This window comes from Pezoporus flaviventris, unplaced genomic scaffold, assembly GCF_033815535.1.
Source record: "Pezoporus flaviventris isolate CSIRO_AGI_PZ_B2104156 unplaced genomic scaffold, CSIRO_AGI_Pfla_v1 ptg000041l, whole genome shotgun sequence".
Classification (NCBI taxonomy): Eukaryota; Metazoa; Chordata; class Aves; order Psittaciformes; family Psittacidae; genus Pezoporus; species Pezoporus flaviventris.
This window is the reverse complement of record NW_026892589.1, coordinates 5,345,797-5,364,788: the sequence shown is the minus strand read 5'-3', so window position 1 is coordinate 5,364,788 and position 18,992 is coordinate 5,345,797. Positions and strand designations below refer to the sequence as shown.

The following is an 18,992-nucleotide window of genomic DNA, read 5'->3' as shown; positions in this document are numbered from 1 at the left end:
ATGTCGGGGAGGGTGGATGTGGTTCTTCACAGGTGCCAGGAGCCGATGGACCATCTCCTGCTATAAAATCCTCCTCAGGACTTCTGAAAATCTCTAACCTATTTTTTTTTTACGTGTTCTTCCTTGTCATCCTAAGCACTGGCTTTTCCCTCTCTGCTTGTACTGGGATGCCTGGAATTCAGCATACTGCTGAAAGAGAGCCAGTCCCTCTTCTGATTGAACTCCTTTGTTCTCTTTGCACGTCCTTGCATTGCCTGCTCCAAAAGGCAGTAAAAACAGAACGAAAGGGATGTTGTTTGGGTATAGGATCTGACTAAATAAATTCAGAGTATGTTTTACATGTCACTGACAAAAAATGTTTATTGGAAGCAAAACTAGAGGGAATCAGCTGCAGCTTTACAGTAAGCTCCTAAATTTGCTGTGCAGGATCCAACACTGGCCCATTGAGACTGATATCCTGCTTTTGACTGCCAGCTTTTGAACATCATCCACCTGTAAATGTTAGTATAGCCATTTCTGTATGTGAATGCATAGAACATGGTCTTAACCCAGGTGTAGTGGCTGTTTTGTGCCCTGAAGCAGGAGACTTGATTGCTGTCTCTTAGCACTTGTAAGCACTTATAAGTACAAAAGCTAATGGTCACACTTACAGAATAAACTAATTAAGGGAAAACGTTCAAGTCCTTCAGTTTCTGCTCAGCCTTCCTTCAGTAAGAGCAACACCTTGAACAAGGCCTAAAACCAGTGCCTGGCCCACTGTGAGACTTTTGAATCGTGCATTAGCCCTGAAAGGTGCCAGCCGGAGGAGTTGGGTGCCAGGAAAATGATACCCTAGCAGGGCTGAGCTGAGAAGTTACTGCATATAGAGCAGCCTCAGTCCTGAGCTTCAGAACAGATGTGGTGCAGTGCCCTGCTGTAGGAAAACAGTGCAGTAGGAAAATCAACCGTGCAGTCAGGGGCTGTGAATGCAGACTGGGTAGGTAAGTAATGTTGTATCATCAAACGTGTTTGTGTTAGTGGAGAAGGCATCTGTTGGTGAGTGAAGGCGTTGCTGCAGCATCCTAGTTGTGAGAGCAAACTTTACCACAGACTTAATCACCCACTTGGGAAGGAACAAGCTCAATACAGTCCTGATTCTGATACCAGAAATCAAGAGTTATTCTGTGCTTTGGCAATGAAATTTATATTAAATCCATGGACTAGCCAGAAGGAATTTTTTTCCTGCTTGCTGCTTAAGGGATAGATTTTTTTTTTCATTTTGTAGGTAAGTCTTCAACTGATGGTTTTGGTCTTGTCTCTATTTGTTTAAAAGTGCGTTAGCAGTAAATCAAAGTGCATTTCCCCTGTAGGGTTTCCTGTATGTCAAAGCCATGTTAATTCTCTTTGATTTTCTTCCCTTAGCCCCAGCCATTGCTGCAGATCCTTCCTCTCTTTGTCCCTTTGGACATCAAAGGATCGCAAGGGGACAGCCCTGGCCAGAAGCTCCTCCCTGCTCATTAGCCTCCATAAAACAGGAACTCACCTTGGCTGGCTGTGCTTGGAGTCCCATCCTCATCCTGGTCACTCTTGACACTGGATCTCAGAAGGAAGGGCTTTTGCTTATTTCAGGAAGTCAGACCTGCTTTTGAACTGGACTATTTTGGCACCCCTTGTAAGAACTTTGCTGTCTCTCCTGGCCGTGCAAGCTCCTAGACTCCACAGTACATGGCAAAATGCAAGCTTTACCAGGTAAGTAAAGGACTCCCTCCTTTTTCTTATTATGTGGAAAGGTCCTAGGCTTACGCCAAGTGTGCACAGTCATTTTAGAGAGAGAACAAGTGCTCCTGAAGCAATACCAGCATTTATAGTAGTGTGTGTGGCTGGAGAGGATTTATAAAATGGGTGGTTTTGGTAGGAATGGATGAGAAATTGTGGGTTTGAGAGTTATTTGTGAGCTTTGAAAGACCTTTCAGAAGGTAGGGAAGGTTTACTCACAGTTGTGCCCAAAACTCACTTGTCTGTGTCACAGTGATTGTTCACTGAAGGTTAGAGGTGTTACCTGTATGTTGTCTGCAAAGTACTTTGAGTTCCTTCAAGTTGAAGGCCACAGAAGGTTTGGAAATACTTGTTATAGTGCAAGTAATGGTTCTGATGCAAACTATTTGCTTTTTCTTTTGTTTTTTCTCTGCACTTTGAAAGCAGGCATACCCCCCCTCTGCCAGGTTCATGCCCAAACACAGGATTTTCCCGATTTCCTTAGGGTTTTCTTTATGTTTTTCTTCATCAGTCCATTTCATAACATGCTGTTAACCTCTTCTGTGTGTGGCATGATCAGACTGGCCGCAGTAACGGATAGGCATTGGAAAACCTAGATTGTATGCGTATGTTAGAGTTGGCTGGCTGTTCCCAACTTCATTTCTCTACATCTGCAAGATATTGTGTCAGTCCTAAGCAAAACGCATCAGATAATTTCCATCGTTACTGTTGTTTTGGGTTTTTATAAAGCAGTCCACACTGTGTTGATCCGATTCCTAATGATTCCTGCCACTTCAAAAGAATTTTGAGTTGAAAAGCAAATAAGCAACAACGAAAAATATAAACTGTATTATGGTATTTTACCCTGTTAAAGATTGCAACTATCGCAGAAGTCTCCTCATTTTCTTACTGAGTTGTTTCTGGTGTAAGACCCCATAAGGCAGAAATATTCAAGGTGATGACTGGGTGCATTTGAGAGGTGAAACTATTGTATTCGTAGAAGCACCATACTTTGGTTACTGCCAAAATGCTTTCTGAGAAATGAGGTTCCCTCCAGAGGGTTGGGGTGTCTTTATTTATAAGATGAGAGAACATGGCGTGTTTTTTTGGTTGTTGGCGAGATTAGTTTCTCAGCTAGCTTTATATATTGATGTGCAGTTCTTCCCTGTGGACACTGCATAGCTGTCAGTGACTTGCTCACTCAGAAGATAACAGCAACAAATGTAATAATAACTGGTTTTAGTGAAGGTAAGCAGCATACCTTTTGTCTTGTTGGAGTTTTCCCACTATTGCAAACCCCAACCCATATAGTTTTGGTAGGCTGCAACAAATTTTCTGATGTAACATTGTCCCAGTTATTGACAATTAACTGAGGGGCTGCTTTAGGTGAGTGGATTATACTCCAGCGTCTCCTATCCAAAGATCTTATTCCCCCTGCAAGCATTACCGAATTGTCTCTCATTTCTTTTTCTTTTCACCTCCAAGACAGGAAAGAGATATGCACAGCCTAGATGCAGAAACTGAAGGACAAGCTGCTCATATTTGCATAAGGACTTAAAATTAAGCATGGAAGACATTAAAGATCACTTAATTTTCAGTGTCTTTGTTACAGCAGCAGTCTTCTTTTTCAACCTCATCTTGGCATAAGGAATATGTTTTAAAGTGTGCCACATGCAGTGACACCACAATTATAATAATAATACTTTTAAAATAGATCTGAAATTCTTGCAAAATATTTAAATCTCTTTCAAATAGTACTTAAAATAAAAGCTGAGTTACAGAGAAGAGGAAACAATAAAAGTACAGCTTTAACAAGTTCGGTTCAGTGCTTGGACACCCTGCCACAAACCTTTTTTGCTGTAATTCCAACATAGAGGCATCATTGTGGGGGAGATGTGTGTGTGAGTCTTGCCATTAGTTACATAGGCACAAAGTAGGAGTGAATTTGAAGTGCCTTGCAAGCCAGCCTCTGGCTGTGCAAAGAAAATCCAGAGTGGATCCTACAAATGGATCTGTCGGTGCAGAATCCTGCTGAAGCCAATTGCACATGAGTGTGTAGCCAGCTGTGTGGATCCATTAGCAAGCTCACACCACTGCTGGGGTCCAGATCCCATGCAAACTGTTAATGTCCTGTTTTTCAGCCTCAGACTGCACACAAAACCTGAAAGGCAGAAGACATTAACTGCATTTCAGGATCTTTGTTGCAGTGTTTATTGTACGCGCAGCTCTTTTGCCCTGCCTGCTGTAGTATTTCACTCATACAGGTGAATTGTGGATTCATTCTGGTAAAAAAAAAACAGATTATAACATCTGCCTTTTGATTTTTTATTCAGTATTGAACTCCTTTCACTTCAATTCCCCTTGAGTTCATCGAAAGTCTCCCCTCAATAAGGACTCATTTAATGGCACTGGAATTTGCTTACAAAAACTTAATGCTGCAATTCATCTGGGGAAGGAGCGAGCATCTGTCTAGCTAAGCAAAATCTGTTTGCATGTATCTGTGACTGGATGACTCCTGTGGGAAATCAGCCCAATTTTATTGTAACTCCTTTTGATACATGTGCTGCATTGAGCTACTGAATGCATCGTCTCATGGCAGCTTTCATGTCTTTGCAAGAGGATATGGGGGAAGCTTTAGTAAGAAGATGTTAACAAGCTAATCTTGGTGAGCAAACTAGGTGTCACTTCTTAGCCAGTTCATTAATGTTGGATCAAAGCAGAAAAAAGGGTAGAGGATATATTTTTTTTTAAATGCCTAAAGACCTTTACAAACTGACAAAATTACATTTAAATGGTTTTGTTGTTTTTTTTTTTAACTTCTTAAATACTTTTTTTTACTTCTGAAAGAACCCCTTAGACTCACACTGGGTTGTTTTTGTGGAAAGATACTGCTTCCTGAACAAAAGCTGATTTCTCTGGAAAGAGTTGTCTACTTTTCATGCTTGTTCTTTTGAAGATGTTGCTCAGAAAAGCTGTAACAAGGTGAAAATTCCCTTATTTCTGTTATGTTCTGAATAAGATCTCGTCAGGCTGAGAGGCAGAAAAGTGTCTCTCTTTTACACAAATAGCGGTGCACGGCTTTTAACACCTCACCCAGCATAAGTGGCCTGCTGGCACTGCAGTGAGCACAGCACTGCTGCTCTGAGCGTCCCTGTGTCCAGCAGGCTTATCAGTACGTGGCTGGGACCGCAGGGCAGTGTTTGTGAAGCCCTGCTGGGTATGAAATCAAACCATCAGTGGCTATACCAGGTCATGTTTTCACCTAAAATTAAACCGTGGCAGCAGCAATCTTGTGTGTGTTACAATACAGTTAAGAATGCCTATAGGAGGTTTTAGATCCAAACAGCTTTAGAGAGGTGGTAGGTGCCACCAGCACCAAAATGTTCCTCCAGAATAGTTTCCCTTCCTCTTTCCAAGGATCATAGTCCTCTGCCTGAAATAGAAAGTGCAGGCATATTGCAGGCAGCACTTCTGAAGTGCCGTGATGTGTTACTGAAGAGGCACCTTCCACCAATGTCACAGGCTCCTCAGTGGTCTCCATCTCCAAGTCCAGCTCAGACCAGCCTTCCTCTTTTCAGAATGTTCCATGGTCTGGCTCTGTCACCTCCCTCTCTCCTTGCCCTCACTTAGATTCCGGTCTCCTGTCTCTCCCTTCTTTGTCCTCTGGAGAGATTTTTCACCTCTGCTACCACCTACCTGTCATTTTCTCCCATTACCCACCGGTACACTTAAAATCTTCAATCCTTTCATCATTCGTTCTGTTCTCTTGGTTAAGTGTTTTGTGGAGCCCTGATCAGGAATGAAAGTGGATTATGGCTGCCTGCCAGTGTGAGTTTTGGAACAAAGTAAAGTCAGGTTGAGTTTGTGCAACACATAAATCTTTACAAAATAATTTATCAGCTAAACCCAAACCTGCTGGAGAAGCCTTTTTGCCTTCTGAGCCTGCTAAATAACAAAAAAGCTTAGATAAAACATAATGGCTTTTCTGTAAGAGGTTCGTTGTGGTGCAGGCTCTCTACTTCTTTGCAGCACCTGGAATCTTCATGGGTAAAATCATGGCATTCAGCTCCCTGAGCTGAACCGGTGTGGTGCACTGCACAGTAGTTTGGGGCTGAGATGTACTGCGGCCAGACAGGAAGAGTGATGGACAGATGCACAGACCCCATCTTACAACAGTGTGTGAAATTCAGGGAGCTGGCACTGGGGGATACTGGGAGGGCTGATGTGGGTGTTGTGTCTCAGGGCCCTGGCCCTGAGCAGAAGCTGTTTCGTGTCATCTTTCCTTCTGCCCATCTGAAGTTACTGTTTTCTCCCTCTCTTGGTAGACATGAAAGTGCCATGTGAGGCCCTTCCTTCCCCCAGCCTGGAGCACTACCCACAGAGCTCCATTGTGGTCACCCTTGAGGACATGGATCTCTGGATGAAGTTTCATCAGATAGGAACTGAGATGATCATCACCAAATCGGGCAGGTGAGGGGAGCAGGACAGCTGTCCACACCACAGCTCTGCAGGCTGTTGTCAAAATCTCATGTTTGGAATGGTAGCCCTTTGACTAGTTTTGTAGCTAACCGTGCACATCTCCCTGGCCCTGACAGAGGATTTGTGCTTTCAAGGATGTCCTAGAAGTCCAAACTGTGAAGTGCAAAAGGTCCCTGTGTGGCTGATGTGCTGAGAAAACTGTACTCTTATCTCGCCACTTAACACTGATGTTCTTCCTGTCCCTAGACGGTTGCTCAGGATGGTGCCCTGGGCTTCTTTTGCCTCAGTCACAGGCAGCAGGAGTTGGGCAGTAAATACCTGCGTTTGAGGCTGCATTTGCAGACAAGAACATGGTGTAGAATAGTAATGATCTGTGCGTGCAGACTCGTCTGAAATTCAAATGAGTCATGCATTGTGGAGCTTGCAGTGAAAGAATACGAAGTTGTGAGATTGTAATGTAGTATGTCAAAGCTGCTGTGAGCTAAAATAATCCCTTTGGATAGGAAGGTAGGTGTCAAAGCTTTTTTGCAGAGTCAGAAGATGAAAGTGGTGGCAGGGAGTACTGGAACAGAAAGCTAGATGTGCTCTTATATGAGAGCACGTTTTCTACCCATGCTAGAAAATGCTCTAATCTATCCTCCAGGTCTGATAGCTGCAGAAGGCTCGGAACTAGGTGCAAATTCCCAATATTTTCTTTTAAGTTTCCCACTGTTGTGTTATAGGAATCAGAAGAACAAAAGCAGCGACAGTGTCAGGCCTTCAGTGACTGCTGCCCTGTTAGTGCCTATTCTACCTAAACCCATAGGACTAGATAGAAAAATGTTCAGTAGGTGGCCTGTAGAATTATGGCTGCCAGAACTTTGCACAGTAGTGAGTAAACATGACATGCTTCTTGATCATGAGACAGTAGCCACTTTATAGAGAAATCCTTATACTGTTCATTTCATTTCTCCTTCAGACGAATGTTTCCACAATGCAAAATCAAAGTCTCTGGCTTAATCCCTTATGCCAAGTACCTCATGCTGGTAGATTTTGTGCCAATGGACAACTTCAGGTACAAGGTGAGTGCTTTGAATAATAGAATTTATGCTGTCCTTCCATCTTTGTTAGAAGTAGATTAATCTTTATGCTTCACTGGGCAGGCTGATACATAAATTGTCTTTGGACAAAGTGCAGAAGTAATTGGTGGATCTTATCCCTCTCTTGAGTTTGTTTGTCAGTTTTGCTGGGGGAGCAGCTGGAAAGGTAACTGATTTTCACTCTAAGTGGTACAATTTTAATCATGATTAATATCAGACTTCTCTGGCAGCTGCTGGGACAAAGGGAGGAAGAATGAGGCCTAAAATGGGAGCTCTTTTGTTAACAGGATCATAGTTCTTAAAAGAGAATCTGCTACTTGTGCTTCAGAGGAGGCCACTAAATTGACAGTGAAGCAAAGTTGCTGGGGTTTCCCTGTAATGAAAGTAGGTTTTTGTTTTAAGCTCTAGATTTCTGTTTTTTCCTTCACAGTGGAATAAAGATCAGTGGGAAGTTGCTGGAAAAGCAGAGCCCCAGCTCCCTTGTCGCACCTATGTCCATCCAGATTCCCCAGCTCCTGGCAGCCACTGGATGAAAGAACCTGTCTCCTTCCAAAAACTGAAGCTCACCAACAACACTCTGGATCAACATGGGCACGTAGGTTGTAGCTGGGCTGTGTGTTATGCTGTCTTGGAATTCATTACAGATGGATGTTACAGGGCATAAGTGAGATTTGTGAGAAATTAGATCATGTGGAAATCTAAATATATTCAAGTGCCCTTGTGCCCTCATAACTACCTGTTAGGGAAGGCTTTAGTCTGTACTGTTACTGTGCTGTAAAGGCATGGTAGAGACACTAATCACAGGCAGGCATCCCTGGTTTGAAATGAATGTCTTGGGAGCCCCCACAGAAGACTTTGCGCAGTGTGTTGACAGTGATTGCACATGGAAACTTTCTCCTGTGTCTCCAGATCATCCTGCATTCCATGCACCGTTACAAGCCTCGCTTCCACATTGTGCAGGCAGATGACCTCTTCAGTGTCCGCTGGAGCATCTTCCAGGTCTTCAGCTTCCCTGAGACTGTCTTCACTTCTGTTACTGCCTACCAGAATGAGCAGGTACAGTGTGCAAGTACTGCTTTTGGCCAAGTTGCTAAATACTATCCTTAGAAATCTTGTAGAGGGGAGGTGTCTCTTTCCAAGCTACTCACCCTGGGTGGCTACAATGGACAGTGGGAAGAAACAGGCACATTATGGTTCCTGTGGAAAACATCTATTCTGTGATGAGATGAATCATGCACCTTAATTAAGTATTAAGTGTGCTGTCAGGGAGTAACAGAACTCTAAATGAAATAAAAAGTATGGGCAAAAGTCCAGATACAGATACTCACCCTATACATTTCTCTAGTCAGGTGAATCCCACCCAAATTCCTGCCAGCCTGGCAAAAAGTCATTTGTCTCTGTATGTCAGTTCCTAACAAATAATGGGAGCTGCTGGGAGAGCTCAGGTACTGTGGCAAGGGCCCTCAGACAAGCTCTTGTGACAGATAATGATGTAAAGGTCTTGAAACAGTAAATAACCCAACCAGTCACCATGAAACCGAATCTTGTTCCTTTTATTTTAAGATTACAAAGCTCAAGATTGACAACAACCCATTTGCTAAAGGTTTCCGTGAGCATGGGAAGAACACACGAAGGTAAACTGTTTTTTCTTCTTTATAACCGGTCTTCATTCGTGAATTTTACCCAAGACCTTTGAGCAAACTAGATCACCTATCTCTGCAGAGCCTGCTGGGTTGTGCACACTGCGCTTGCCTGTATCTGGGAACGATGTCCTCCTGTGCAGCCTCCTCCCAAGAGACTTAGGGTGTGGGAGAAGATGCAGGATTTCCTACAGAAATGTGGGAGGTGTGACAAATATATGAGACCTGCATTCCCTTGCAAATTGGAGCGAGGCTGGAGTCTGACATGTGAATGGCAGTGATAACAGGAGTCCACAACAGATCACTAAGTCTGTTTAAGATCAGCTTGATTCTGATATTTGGAGGTCCCTCATCTTTCCATATGTGTGGAAAAGTGTCTCTTCCAACAGGAGCTTTTCTCTGTAAGAGGGAAAATGGGTACCAGTATCAGTGAGATCTTCTGTCTTGTCTGAGGGCAGCCAGTGGATGAGAAAAAAAAAAGCTTAAATGCAACCATAGATTGGCAATAGAGAAGGAAAAAACTGTTTTTTTTCCAAGCAGAAAATGTTACAAAAATATCTTAGGTTCTGGTTTGTATTACTTTATGCCTGAAAAATATCTCATTTCCTGGTGAAAAAGGCCAAAACTGAGTCTTTTTTACTTAAATTTTGAAAATGTCATGGAGTTTTTTCCTCCTCTAATAGGATCATTTCTGACTAAGCTTAGACTCATTTTACAGTTAGGAAAAAGCTGCTTTCAAGCAGAAGACCCACCCTACTTTACTTGTACCTATGTGTATAGCATGTATATCCAGCATCGGACTATAATTCCAAACAGTGCCAAAACCTCTGGTGCTGATTTTCCATGTTGATTGTGCCTTTTGTACAAACATGAAGCAGGGAGCTCCTTCACCAGTGTATCCCCAGAATTCTGCAGGGTGAGGGCTCTCATACACTGATGGCAGGCAGCATGGCTAACCCTGTAATTCCACTATGGTAAGTGTATTCCCTATGGGCCTGTCAGGGTACTTTGCTAGGAGAGGTGTAATACACAGAGTCAGAGAGGTTCATCCCATTTTTGTCTTCCAGGGCTTGTCCAGCATCCCTCACATATTTGTCTAGGCAAACAGCTTTCATACAAGCTACCCCTATGTCTTGTTTCTTTCCAGGGAAGGACGAGCCAAATGCCAGAAGCCTAGTCCAGCCAAGGGCCAGAAGAGGAAGCTACCTGAGGAAAAGGAGTCTGGTGCAGAGGAACGTGGTAATATTGATCACAACAAACCCAGAGAATGATTTCCAGCAGTGCCTGGACTGCAGGAAGGAAAAGAAATAGCAACATAGCCCCCTCTGTGGGGAGAGTGGCCTGTGTGGAGTCCTCCCTAAAGAGTGCTGTGTATGGCTTTGAGCCTCTGACTCTTATTCTGGGGCTGATCCACAGGAGACTTCTCACAAGTCACTTGTCATTACTGACGACTCATCAGCTCTCTCAGCCTGGCTCTGCTTTGTAACCATGTATGATAGTAGGCTGTGCTTTCATAACATTTCAATAGTGACGTGAGATTGCAGTGTCACCCATCGCTTTCTTGGTTCTCCTCAGTGTGCCAGCAGTGCAGTGCAGTGTTTGTGCAGCTGGGCTGGGATGCAGATGTGGGAACTGATACTGTTAAAAAAAACAAAAAACAAAATGAAACCAAAACCCAAAACCAACCAAAGCAAAAACCAACAAACCCCAACTTGACTGTTTGTTAGTTTGCTTTTAGGCTTGATCGTTCCTTGCTCTAGTTCGCAGTGATGCTTGCAGTAGCATAACCAAGGAGAGAGGACAGAGCAGGACTGAATACAGTGTAAGGAAAGAAGGAAGCTGGAAAGTGCTAGGACAATCACTTTAAGACAGTATGACTGCAGAAGAGGAATTAGTGCATTTTCTTCCACCATCCTGCGATCAGTGCAGCTGCCAGTAAACCACTGTGAGCTCTGGCTTTCTCTTCCCCCTTCTCATTTTTTTTTCCATTCTTTCTTTTCCCCGCTGTGAGTCAGATTTTGAGAAAGATGAGAATGTGGATGTGAAGGAAGAGAGTAACCCCGTGGTGGTCAGCAGTGGATACCCCTTCTGGGTCTCAGAGCAGAACAGCAGCCATGCCTTTCCTGCAGCATCCCCAGTGCCCGCTGACCAGAGGGAGGGTCTGGCCAGAGAGCAGCAAGTGCCTACGCCATCCTACCAGACATATCGGTGAGTCCCACCTCCTGGTGCTCATGTCCAAAGCCTCACTTCGACTGATGGGATTCCTCCTTTTCTACTGAGTATTCCCTAAGAAAAACACCCAGTGGGAGTGGGGAAGGATGTCTTTCTGTTGGGCAGCATACCTGGGTGATAGGTGCTTAATTAGCATGGAGATAGCTCCACAACAGAGCCTTTTTGTGTTACTTCAAACCCACTGATTCTGGGCATACTCATGCCTTTGTAATGCGTTTTATTTCCTTGTCCTGAAATGCTCTCCCAGCCAGCTCTGTACTGCAGAGCTTGCCTGTCCTTTGGAGGAAGTGTGTTGGAGGAGTGGCAGGACTCCAGTGATTTTCCCCTCCTCCTTATTGTTGCAAATTCAGGCATGAGCTATAGTGAGCCCAGACTAGAACTGAGCCAGAACTCACCTACTCTGGGCTTACCTCCTCTGGCATTAAGGTTTTCTGTGTAAGTGACATCAAGGCTTGGACTAAAATCCATACCACCAGTGAGATGAAGCAGTAAGCAAGGGGAAAAAGGCGTGCTAAAATCTTGCCCTGCCTTTCCCCAGGGGATCTGTGTGGGTTTTCAGTGGTTTCCCACTGCGGTAGGTTTGACTCAGTCTTCTCTCTGCCCTTGGGGCTCAGGTTCCATGAAGCTGGGGACAGCCAGCAGCTTCCCACCCGCGATGCCACAACCTTGAACGACTTCCGGGCAAGGTGCCATGCCTTGGATCTCTCCACAGTGCCTGAGCACGACTCCAAACAGCTCCCAGAGGGCTTCACCAACCTGCCTCCTCTCCCCCCGCCTCTGCCTCCTCCCCAGGACTACACAGGAGTGGTGAACATGGCTCTAGACTCTGTCGGGAAACCCGGGGCCCGAGCACCCATGTACAGTCCCTATGGCACCGAGCAAGGCCTTGGCCAGTGGATGGTGCCTTCCCACAGCCAGTACAGGGCAATGAGCTACTCAGCCTTCTCCACAGAGTACAATACACAGGGGGCTCCGGGACATGCCCATGGGACCATGGCAGAGTGGAGCCAGTACCCTCTGTTCCCCTATGCCTGCTGGTGAACTGGGAGGACCCTTCCCAATAAAAAACTGAAAGAAAACTGTAAATGAGATCAGACCTGCTCTGGGGTGTTGACCTTTTGAAGCCTTGCATACACAAGGCAAAGAGGTATTGCTGCAAGCAGTAGCGTGGGACTTCCTTGTTGCCTTGCTCAACAACCCTTGCTATGTTTCACAAGCAACAGCTAAACTGATGGCTGCCTGGCCATGGCACTGTGGGTCTGGCTGAATAAATGTGTTCTGCAATATTGGGGTGTTTTTCAGCAGGAGTAGGAAACTGCAGGAGCTCCAGAGCAATATTTAAAGAGCTGATGAGCTCTCAGACCCAGCCTGTTTGCATCTCACATTTGGCTGTTTCCAAAATCTCTTCCTCCCAGGACTTATATGCAAGGAGAGAGAGGCTGAAGAGTTTCAGTAAACTGTCCAGGTGGCCAAAAAGCTGTAGAGAATTATTGCAGAGATGAACAAAAGAAGCAATCCTGGTGTCCCCTTGAGCAGTTTCCTCACTTAGTATAGTCAAACTAAAGTTAGAGTCTTGCCTTTCTTCCAGCAGCATACGAGAGTAAAATGCACAGCAGCACCTGTGTGTCTGGAGTGCAGCAGTGGCTCGTGCAGGCAGGGAAGAGTTTGTCCTGTTCAGGAGAAGCAGCAGCAAGGCTGTGTGTTGTGTCTGCATGTCCCCTGTGCCCTCTTCTGTCACCCCTAGATTCGAGGTTAGTGAAACACTTTTCTTTCTGCTGGTGGTGGAGGGAGGTTGTTCAGAGTGTGGGGGGCTGCTCTGGGGGGTTACAAAGGCCTGTGCTGGTCAGGAACAGGGCCACAAACAGCACTGCTGGCTGTGCCTCTCAATCTCTTCCTTTCAAGGGAAAGGATATCTTTCACTGTGACCTTTTCATCCTTCTTCCACCCCCTGCAGCCCCACGAGAATATAATTTATAGTTGTTGTTATTGTGCTACACTCTGAGCAAGCTCTGTCAACAGGCAGTTCTCACCAGCCTGGCATTGCTCATCAGGAATATACTTCAATTAATACCCTGTAGGCACTGAGCTACATGCTGCATTGCTGGTCAGCAGTCATCTTTCACTGTCTGGAGGGTTGTAGGGATCTGCTTCCAGGTTCAGTTGTTAGAGGCGTTTCAGCTCCCTCATCTCTGTGGCCCCATCGTGGGGAGGAGCTGTTCTGCCACTGAGCAGCCTGTATGCTGCCTTGCAAAGAGGATTTATTTTCATCTTCATATTAGAAGGGGGGAGCATCCCTCTTTGCCCAAGTGGCAGAATGGCCCTGGCAATGGGGTCTTGTTTGAGACGGGCTCTTTGCCTCTCAGGGAGAATAGACGCGTTCCTAGGTGTTATTTAGGGGATGTTTTCTTGTAACACTTTAAATAAACTGCTGTGTGGCCTGTAGCCATCAGTAGGCAGTGAGGTGTGTCATTTATCCTGTATGCCAGATGGGTTTCTCTCTGTGTGTGCAGCAAGGTGTGGTCTGTGAGCGGTCCTGCTTGGGTTTGTGACCAGTGCATTCACCAGGAATGGCTGTGTCTGTTTGGGTACCGGGAGGTGTTGAGCCATGTTTGTTATTGTTAAAATGACTTTGAAAAGTAGCCCTACAAATCTGTGAAACTCACCTACAATTACTGCTTTGTTATTTAAATCATACATCGATAACTGCTTTTGTAGCACAATTAAGAGACAGATCAGCCAAATACTTCCCCTCAGCTTCACAGGATGTGAAGATGTGCAGCCTTTGAATAAAGGTCAGGCTTCACCACAGTATATGCATGTAATACCCTATTAGCCTCTCCCCTGGCAGCACCCTGGCCAGTAGTGATTTATACGTGCTGTGCATGACACGTGTGGATACGAGCAACTTGCTAAAAAGAAATCTGGTAGGGGAAAAAATGCAGAGGAGATTGTTTGTAACCCTAGGATATTGTGATTTGCTGCTGTGCAAATGCCAGCAGTGTGAAGGCAGCTCAGCTGTAAAAGCCTGTGGGCTAGAGGAATATTCTGGCCTTGACCATTAGTAGTTCATTTTGCCACTACTGCTCTGCACATCTTGGAAACCAGATGGAAAGGTGGCTGGGGAGTTTGGTGCTTTGAGCCCCATGTGCAGGGGTGGTACTTTCTGCAAGGCAGTTCTGGTACCCTGCCGTGATTGTTGCAAGTGCCATGCTGACAAGAAAGGGGAGAGTAATACATCCCCCCTGGTTAGATCTGTTTCTTTATCTTTGAAGTTGGATTGTATTTCCCTTTGTCACAGGGTACTGATGGGGGTGGAAACCACACTGTGGTAAGAGTAACTGAGGAAAACTGGGCAGCACAGAGAAACTCCTGTGCAAATACGAGTGTCATCTTCTTGTCAAGCCTTCAGAGCAGCCTTGCGAGTGCTGCTGCCCCGTGGGCCTGTTGGTAGAGCTGGTTTGGCAAATGGCTCTGCACCCGGGTAAAAGACTCATCCTTGTGCCTAGGACAAGCTATTAATTATTCATCAGCCTTCTGTTGCAACAGGACTCCTTGCCCTTCCTCAGTGAATCATCTGGCTCATTAGAAAAGTACCTTTGCTTTCCTCGCTCGCCTGTCTCTGGTTAGAGACTGGGGCTTGGCTGCTTTGTGAAGCCTTTGGAAATCTTGCCTGTAGGTGTGTGCTCTGGACTCTGCTGCCGCCTCCTCTCTCTGCAGTTCCCACTGTCTTGTTGTCTTCAGCTGTGGCATTTAAAACTCTGTATGAGCTCGACTGAAACGCTGGTTTTGCACGCATGTGAGATAATGTAATGCCTCTGACAGCTCCAATAAAAGGAGATGAGACACGCGGAAGGCAGGCCATTAAGAGCAATAAAATAAACTCCAAAGTGTGTTTTCTGTGCATCTGTTTCGAGCACACCAGTGGCTCCCCTTTAGTCATGCTACCTGAGGCCAGTTTGTACACGCATGACATGCTGTTGATCTCAGTGTTCATTGTTCTCAGTGTATTCAGTGAGCCCCAGGTTATCTGCTTGCATCGCTAGATGTGACTCAGACTCTTGCACTAATTCTTTGCAGCAAATTGTTTATTTTCTCTGTGTTTTCTGCTCCTCTCCTGCAGAGGAGTTACATAAGGATGAGGGCAAATGATCTATAAATGGGATCTAGGTAAATTTCCTATGGGAAATAAAGATCCTGGTTTATTTCTGTTTTTCCTAATGGTTTTTGCAGCCTTAAGCCTTGTCTGACACTGCTTTGGTCCAGATGGGAATGGCAGGAAAATGCTCTTTGCCGTTGCTGCAGTTCTTCCACAGACAGCCACATCCCAGAGCAGCTGCAGGCTCAGGAGAGGCACCTGTGACGCTGTTTCCCTGCAGCACAGCAAAACACCCACCTTTCCCTCTGCTTAAAAGATATGGCAAATCCTCTTGGGGGTCAGGAGCCCTCTCGCCTGGCCCAGGATGTGGTCTCTGCTCTTGTAGCCACCGGGTCACCCTCTGGTTCTGCTGGAGAAGCCACCAGCTGGTTTCACTAAGAGTTATCTGTTTCCCAGGTGCTGGGGTGTGCTCAGCTGCTGAAAGTCAGCCTCACTGCCTGGTGCCATCAGAGCACTCTGGGAGGGAGCACCGCTCTCTGGCACCTTCTGCAGCGCCTGGTGTCAGCAGCAAGTGCTCATGTGTGCGGTGTGGGGCAGGGTCTGCTTGTCCCCACGGGAGCTCAGTGGGGCCCTGGGAAGCCTCTTGCCTGCAGAGAGGGGTGAGGATGTTCTGAAGAGCAGTGTTTCCAGGCCCAAGTGGGCTGGGGCACTTGAATTGCCTTGTAACTGGACAGCCAGGCTGAGCTGGACTCGTTGCTTCCTTTGGATTGACTTGATTGCCCAGCATGGGGGTGCCTGTTGTTTGGTCTTTGGTGAGCCTCCCAGGAGACTCCTGCAGTGCATTTCCTTGGCTAACATATGTACTGGGTCATCTTAAGCAAATCCAAGCAAGCAGTGCAAACCCCCTTCCAGGAATAACAACATTCTTCAGGTCAAATGGGTTTTTATTGCAGAGCTTAAAAGCCACTTAATTCCTGAGCCCCAGGTTGGGATCCCATAAGGAGCCTCTTAGCAGGGGGGATGCAGCATTTGGCTGACAACAGCAAACAGCAGCCTCCTGCCGTGTGGGGCTGGACCAGCACGAAGCCAAATACCTCCTGCCTGGGAGCTGCAGCAGCTGCCAGCCCCTCTCCTCGCTCATCAGCGGCCAAATGTGTGGGTGCAGGTGGCTTCACTGACCTGCTTGCACCCCCCAGACTCTATTTGCCTTGTAAAGGACCAGGAGCAGAGAGGGGGTGAGACTGTGGGGCCAGCTGGGGAAGGGGGACAAAGGGTTTGCCCCAGAGTGTGGGGATGGGGGTGCTCTGTTGCACTTTCCCCCTGTGCTGCGGGTGATGCTGCCCAAAGCCCACGCAGAGGCTGGCTGGGCCCCTGCGGTGCACAGGGGCACTGCTGTGCTGCGGGTTGGTTGTGGCTGTGCAGGCTGTGCCTGTTTCTGCCTGTTTCCCCAGGGCTCTCGGTTCCCCTGGCTGCGAGGAGCAGGTGTGCTGATGGCCTGCGGCCCGGCGGCTCCAGGTAAGCTGCTCTCACTGTCGTGCTTTGCAGGGATGTGCTAGGGTTTACGTGTGGCTTCGAGACATTGCAGCAAACCTGAGCAAGAGGAGCGCAGGGAGGGTAACACAGCTGCTTGCAGGCTCAGAGGATGGAGTGAAGAGAGTGGGGAAAGCGTTTCTCCTCTGCAGCCCCTGCTCCTCCCAGCACACGGTGTGAGCTGCCCAGACTCCAGGGCTCCAGGCCTGCCCCGGTGTCAGACATTTTAACCAAGGCTGCAGCAATCCTTCAGTGCAGGGGTGAGGAGAGGAGCTGCAGCTGTGAGGAACAGGCTTGCTGCTCAGCTTGGGTTAGCACTGCTCCTTTCTTGTTTTTCCAAGTCCTGTGCGTGTGGTTTATGGCATGAAGTGCTTTGCTGTAGGGGGCTGGCTTGCCTCTGACACTTCTGTAATACTCCATTTGTTTCCTTTGGATGTGCAGGTGTACAACTACAGTGTTCCTGTCCAGACAGCGCCCTGCTTGGTGAGTGTAATGGATGGATTTCATTTCCATCTCCTACAGTTCTTTGGGGACATGCTGAGATTTTCATTTCTTCCTCTCCTGTTTTTATTGAAGACGGAAAATTTTGTGCCTCCACAAAGGCGAATGGGAGTAGGTGGCTCACGCTACAGGACAGGCACACCATCAGTCATGCAGCCAGGCATGGAGCATTGCTCAGTTTTGGTATCTCTGCCTCTCATTGGACAATAAGACTGTACATGTAAAACACAGCAGCTGGCATGTGGGCTCTCTCTGTGCAGCATCCTTGCTGGGAGATGGTGCATTAAGGGTAGATCTGTGTGGAAATGGTGGTGCAGAGTAGAAGGGGATGAGTCAGGCCTGATTTCTGTCACACCATGGGGTCCATTCCCATTGCTGGCTCTGTTCATGCTGGACAGACAGCCCTCTGCTCGCCCACAATCTGGTTTTGGCTCTGATTTACCGTCTAGAAGGGGCCCTGTGGAGACAGAGCTGTCCAGAGCAGCTCAGGCACTACCCAGCAGCATGCAGGTGAAGGGAGGTGAGGATTGCTGCAGACCAGGTAAGTGTAAGTCAGCCCTCCTGCATCCTTCTGGGCATCCCCAGTCAGTGAACAATGGAGCAGTGGAGGGGATGTGTTCAAAACTGCCCTGTTTACCAGGGCTATGCTGAGCACTGCGCTGGCACAGGGTGAATGACACCAATGTGCTCCCTGTAGAGCCCCTGGGGACACAGGGGCATTTTGAAAATCACGGATGAGAAAGCTATGCCAGGACAGGAGTTTCTCAACTCCTCAGGCTGGGCTGGCAGTCCGGTGTGGAGCCCTGCCGCATGGGTCTCATCCCTGGCTTCATCCTGCCCCTATGTCTGTTAATGGCCCTGTCCTGCCTCCATCCTCAGGGATTAATTGCTTCACACTTGAGCAAATGTGCTTGGTGTTTAAAAAGAGTCTATCGATTTGTGCGTATTCCTGAAAGCCTCTCAGGGCCCCGCTCCCTTTGAAGTGTAAAAGCATCTGTCTGCCTCTGCTTCTCCAGCAGTCTCCTGCACCATTTGCATCCCCTCTCAGGGGCAGTGGGGGGGGAATCCAGCCCTGACCGCATGCAGCGCTCTGGTTTCAGGCTGCTGAGGGGGCTCCCTGCACGGGGGACCAGACTTGGAGACAGAGGTGCAAAGCTTCAGTCTAGGCAGGGGGTTGAACTTAGCATGCTCAGGATGGAGCCATTTCTGAAGGGCAGTTTCCAGTGCTCCAGTCTTTGGGAGTGCTTTTGCTGCATGCTTATCTGGGGTGGGTGCATTGATTAGGAAGGAGAGGAAACAGCCCCTGGCTTCTTCTCACCATGGTACTTGGCCAGACAGCACTGGTTGATAAGGAAGTAAGATCAGACCTGGGCTGCTTTGGCTAATCCACCGTCCAGGAGCTGAACTGCATGAGGTGACCAGAACCCGGGGTAATTCTCTGTTGTACATTTGAACAAATACTGTTGAAATGCAAGCGTCTGCTTGGACAATTTGCCCTGTGATTCTCCCCATCCCAGCTCCCCTGGACAGTGGGACTGGCCCTGGGCAGGCTGCTTGTCCCCACCAGAGCATTTGCACAACCTTGCAGGAGCGACTCTTTCTGGAGCCAGGACTAAAAGCTCTGTCACTCCTTGGTTGTCGCTGGGGTGGTGGTGAAAGGACAGTGGGGACAAATCCAGGCCTGAATTGCAGGGGCTGCCT

At 47.1% G+C, this 18,992-nt stretch overlaps 1 protein-coding gene across 3 annotated transcripts in view; it reads left to right on the top strand.

Moving 5' to 3' along the window:
* The window catches only part of LOC133275800 (T-box-containing protein TBX6L), a 29,594-nt gene extending 15,878 nt beyond the window's left edge, over positions 1–13,716 (top strand). For 2 of the 3 annotated variants that reach the window (XM_061465981.1, XM_061465982.1), the window contains 9 exons: positions 1,402–1,728; positions 6,060–6,204; positions 7,172–7,274; positions 7,723–7,887; positions 8,202–8,348; positions 8,856–8,926; positions 10,080–10,171; positions 10,948–11,140; positions 11,779–13,716. In XM_061465981.1, coding sequence (XP_061321965.1) covers positions 1,713–1,728; positions 6,060–6,204; positions 7,172–7,274; positions 7,723–7,887; positions 8,202–8,348; positions 8,856–8,926; positions 10,080–10,171; positions 10,948–11,140; positions 11,779–12,205 — 1,359 coding nt within the window. In that variant the 5' untranslated portion in view covers positions 1,402–1,712 and the 3' untranslated portion in view covers positions 12,206–13,716. The remainder of the gene's footprint in view (positions 1–1,401; positions 1,729–6,059; positions 6,205–7,171; positions 7,275–7,722; positions 7,888–8,201; positions 8,349–8,855; positions 8,927–10,079; positions 10,172–10,947; positions 11,141–11,778) is intronic. The other variant, XM_061465983.1, reaches the window with a different exon arrangement.
* The last annotated feature ends 5,276 nt before the right edge of the window (positions 13,717–18,992 follow it).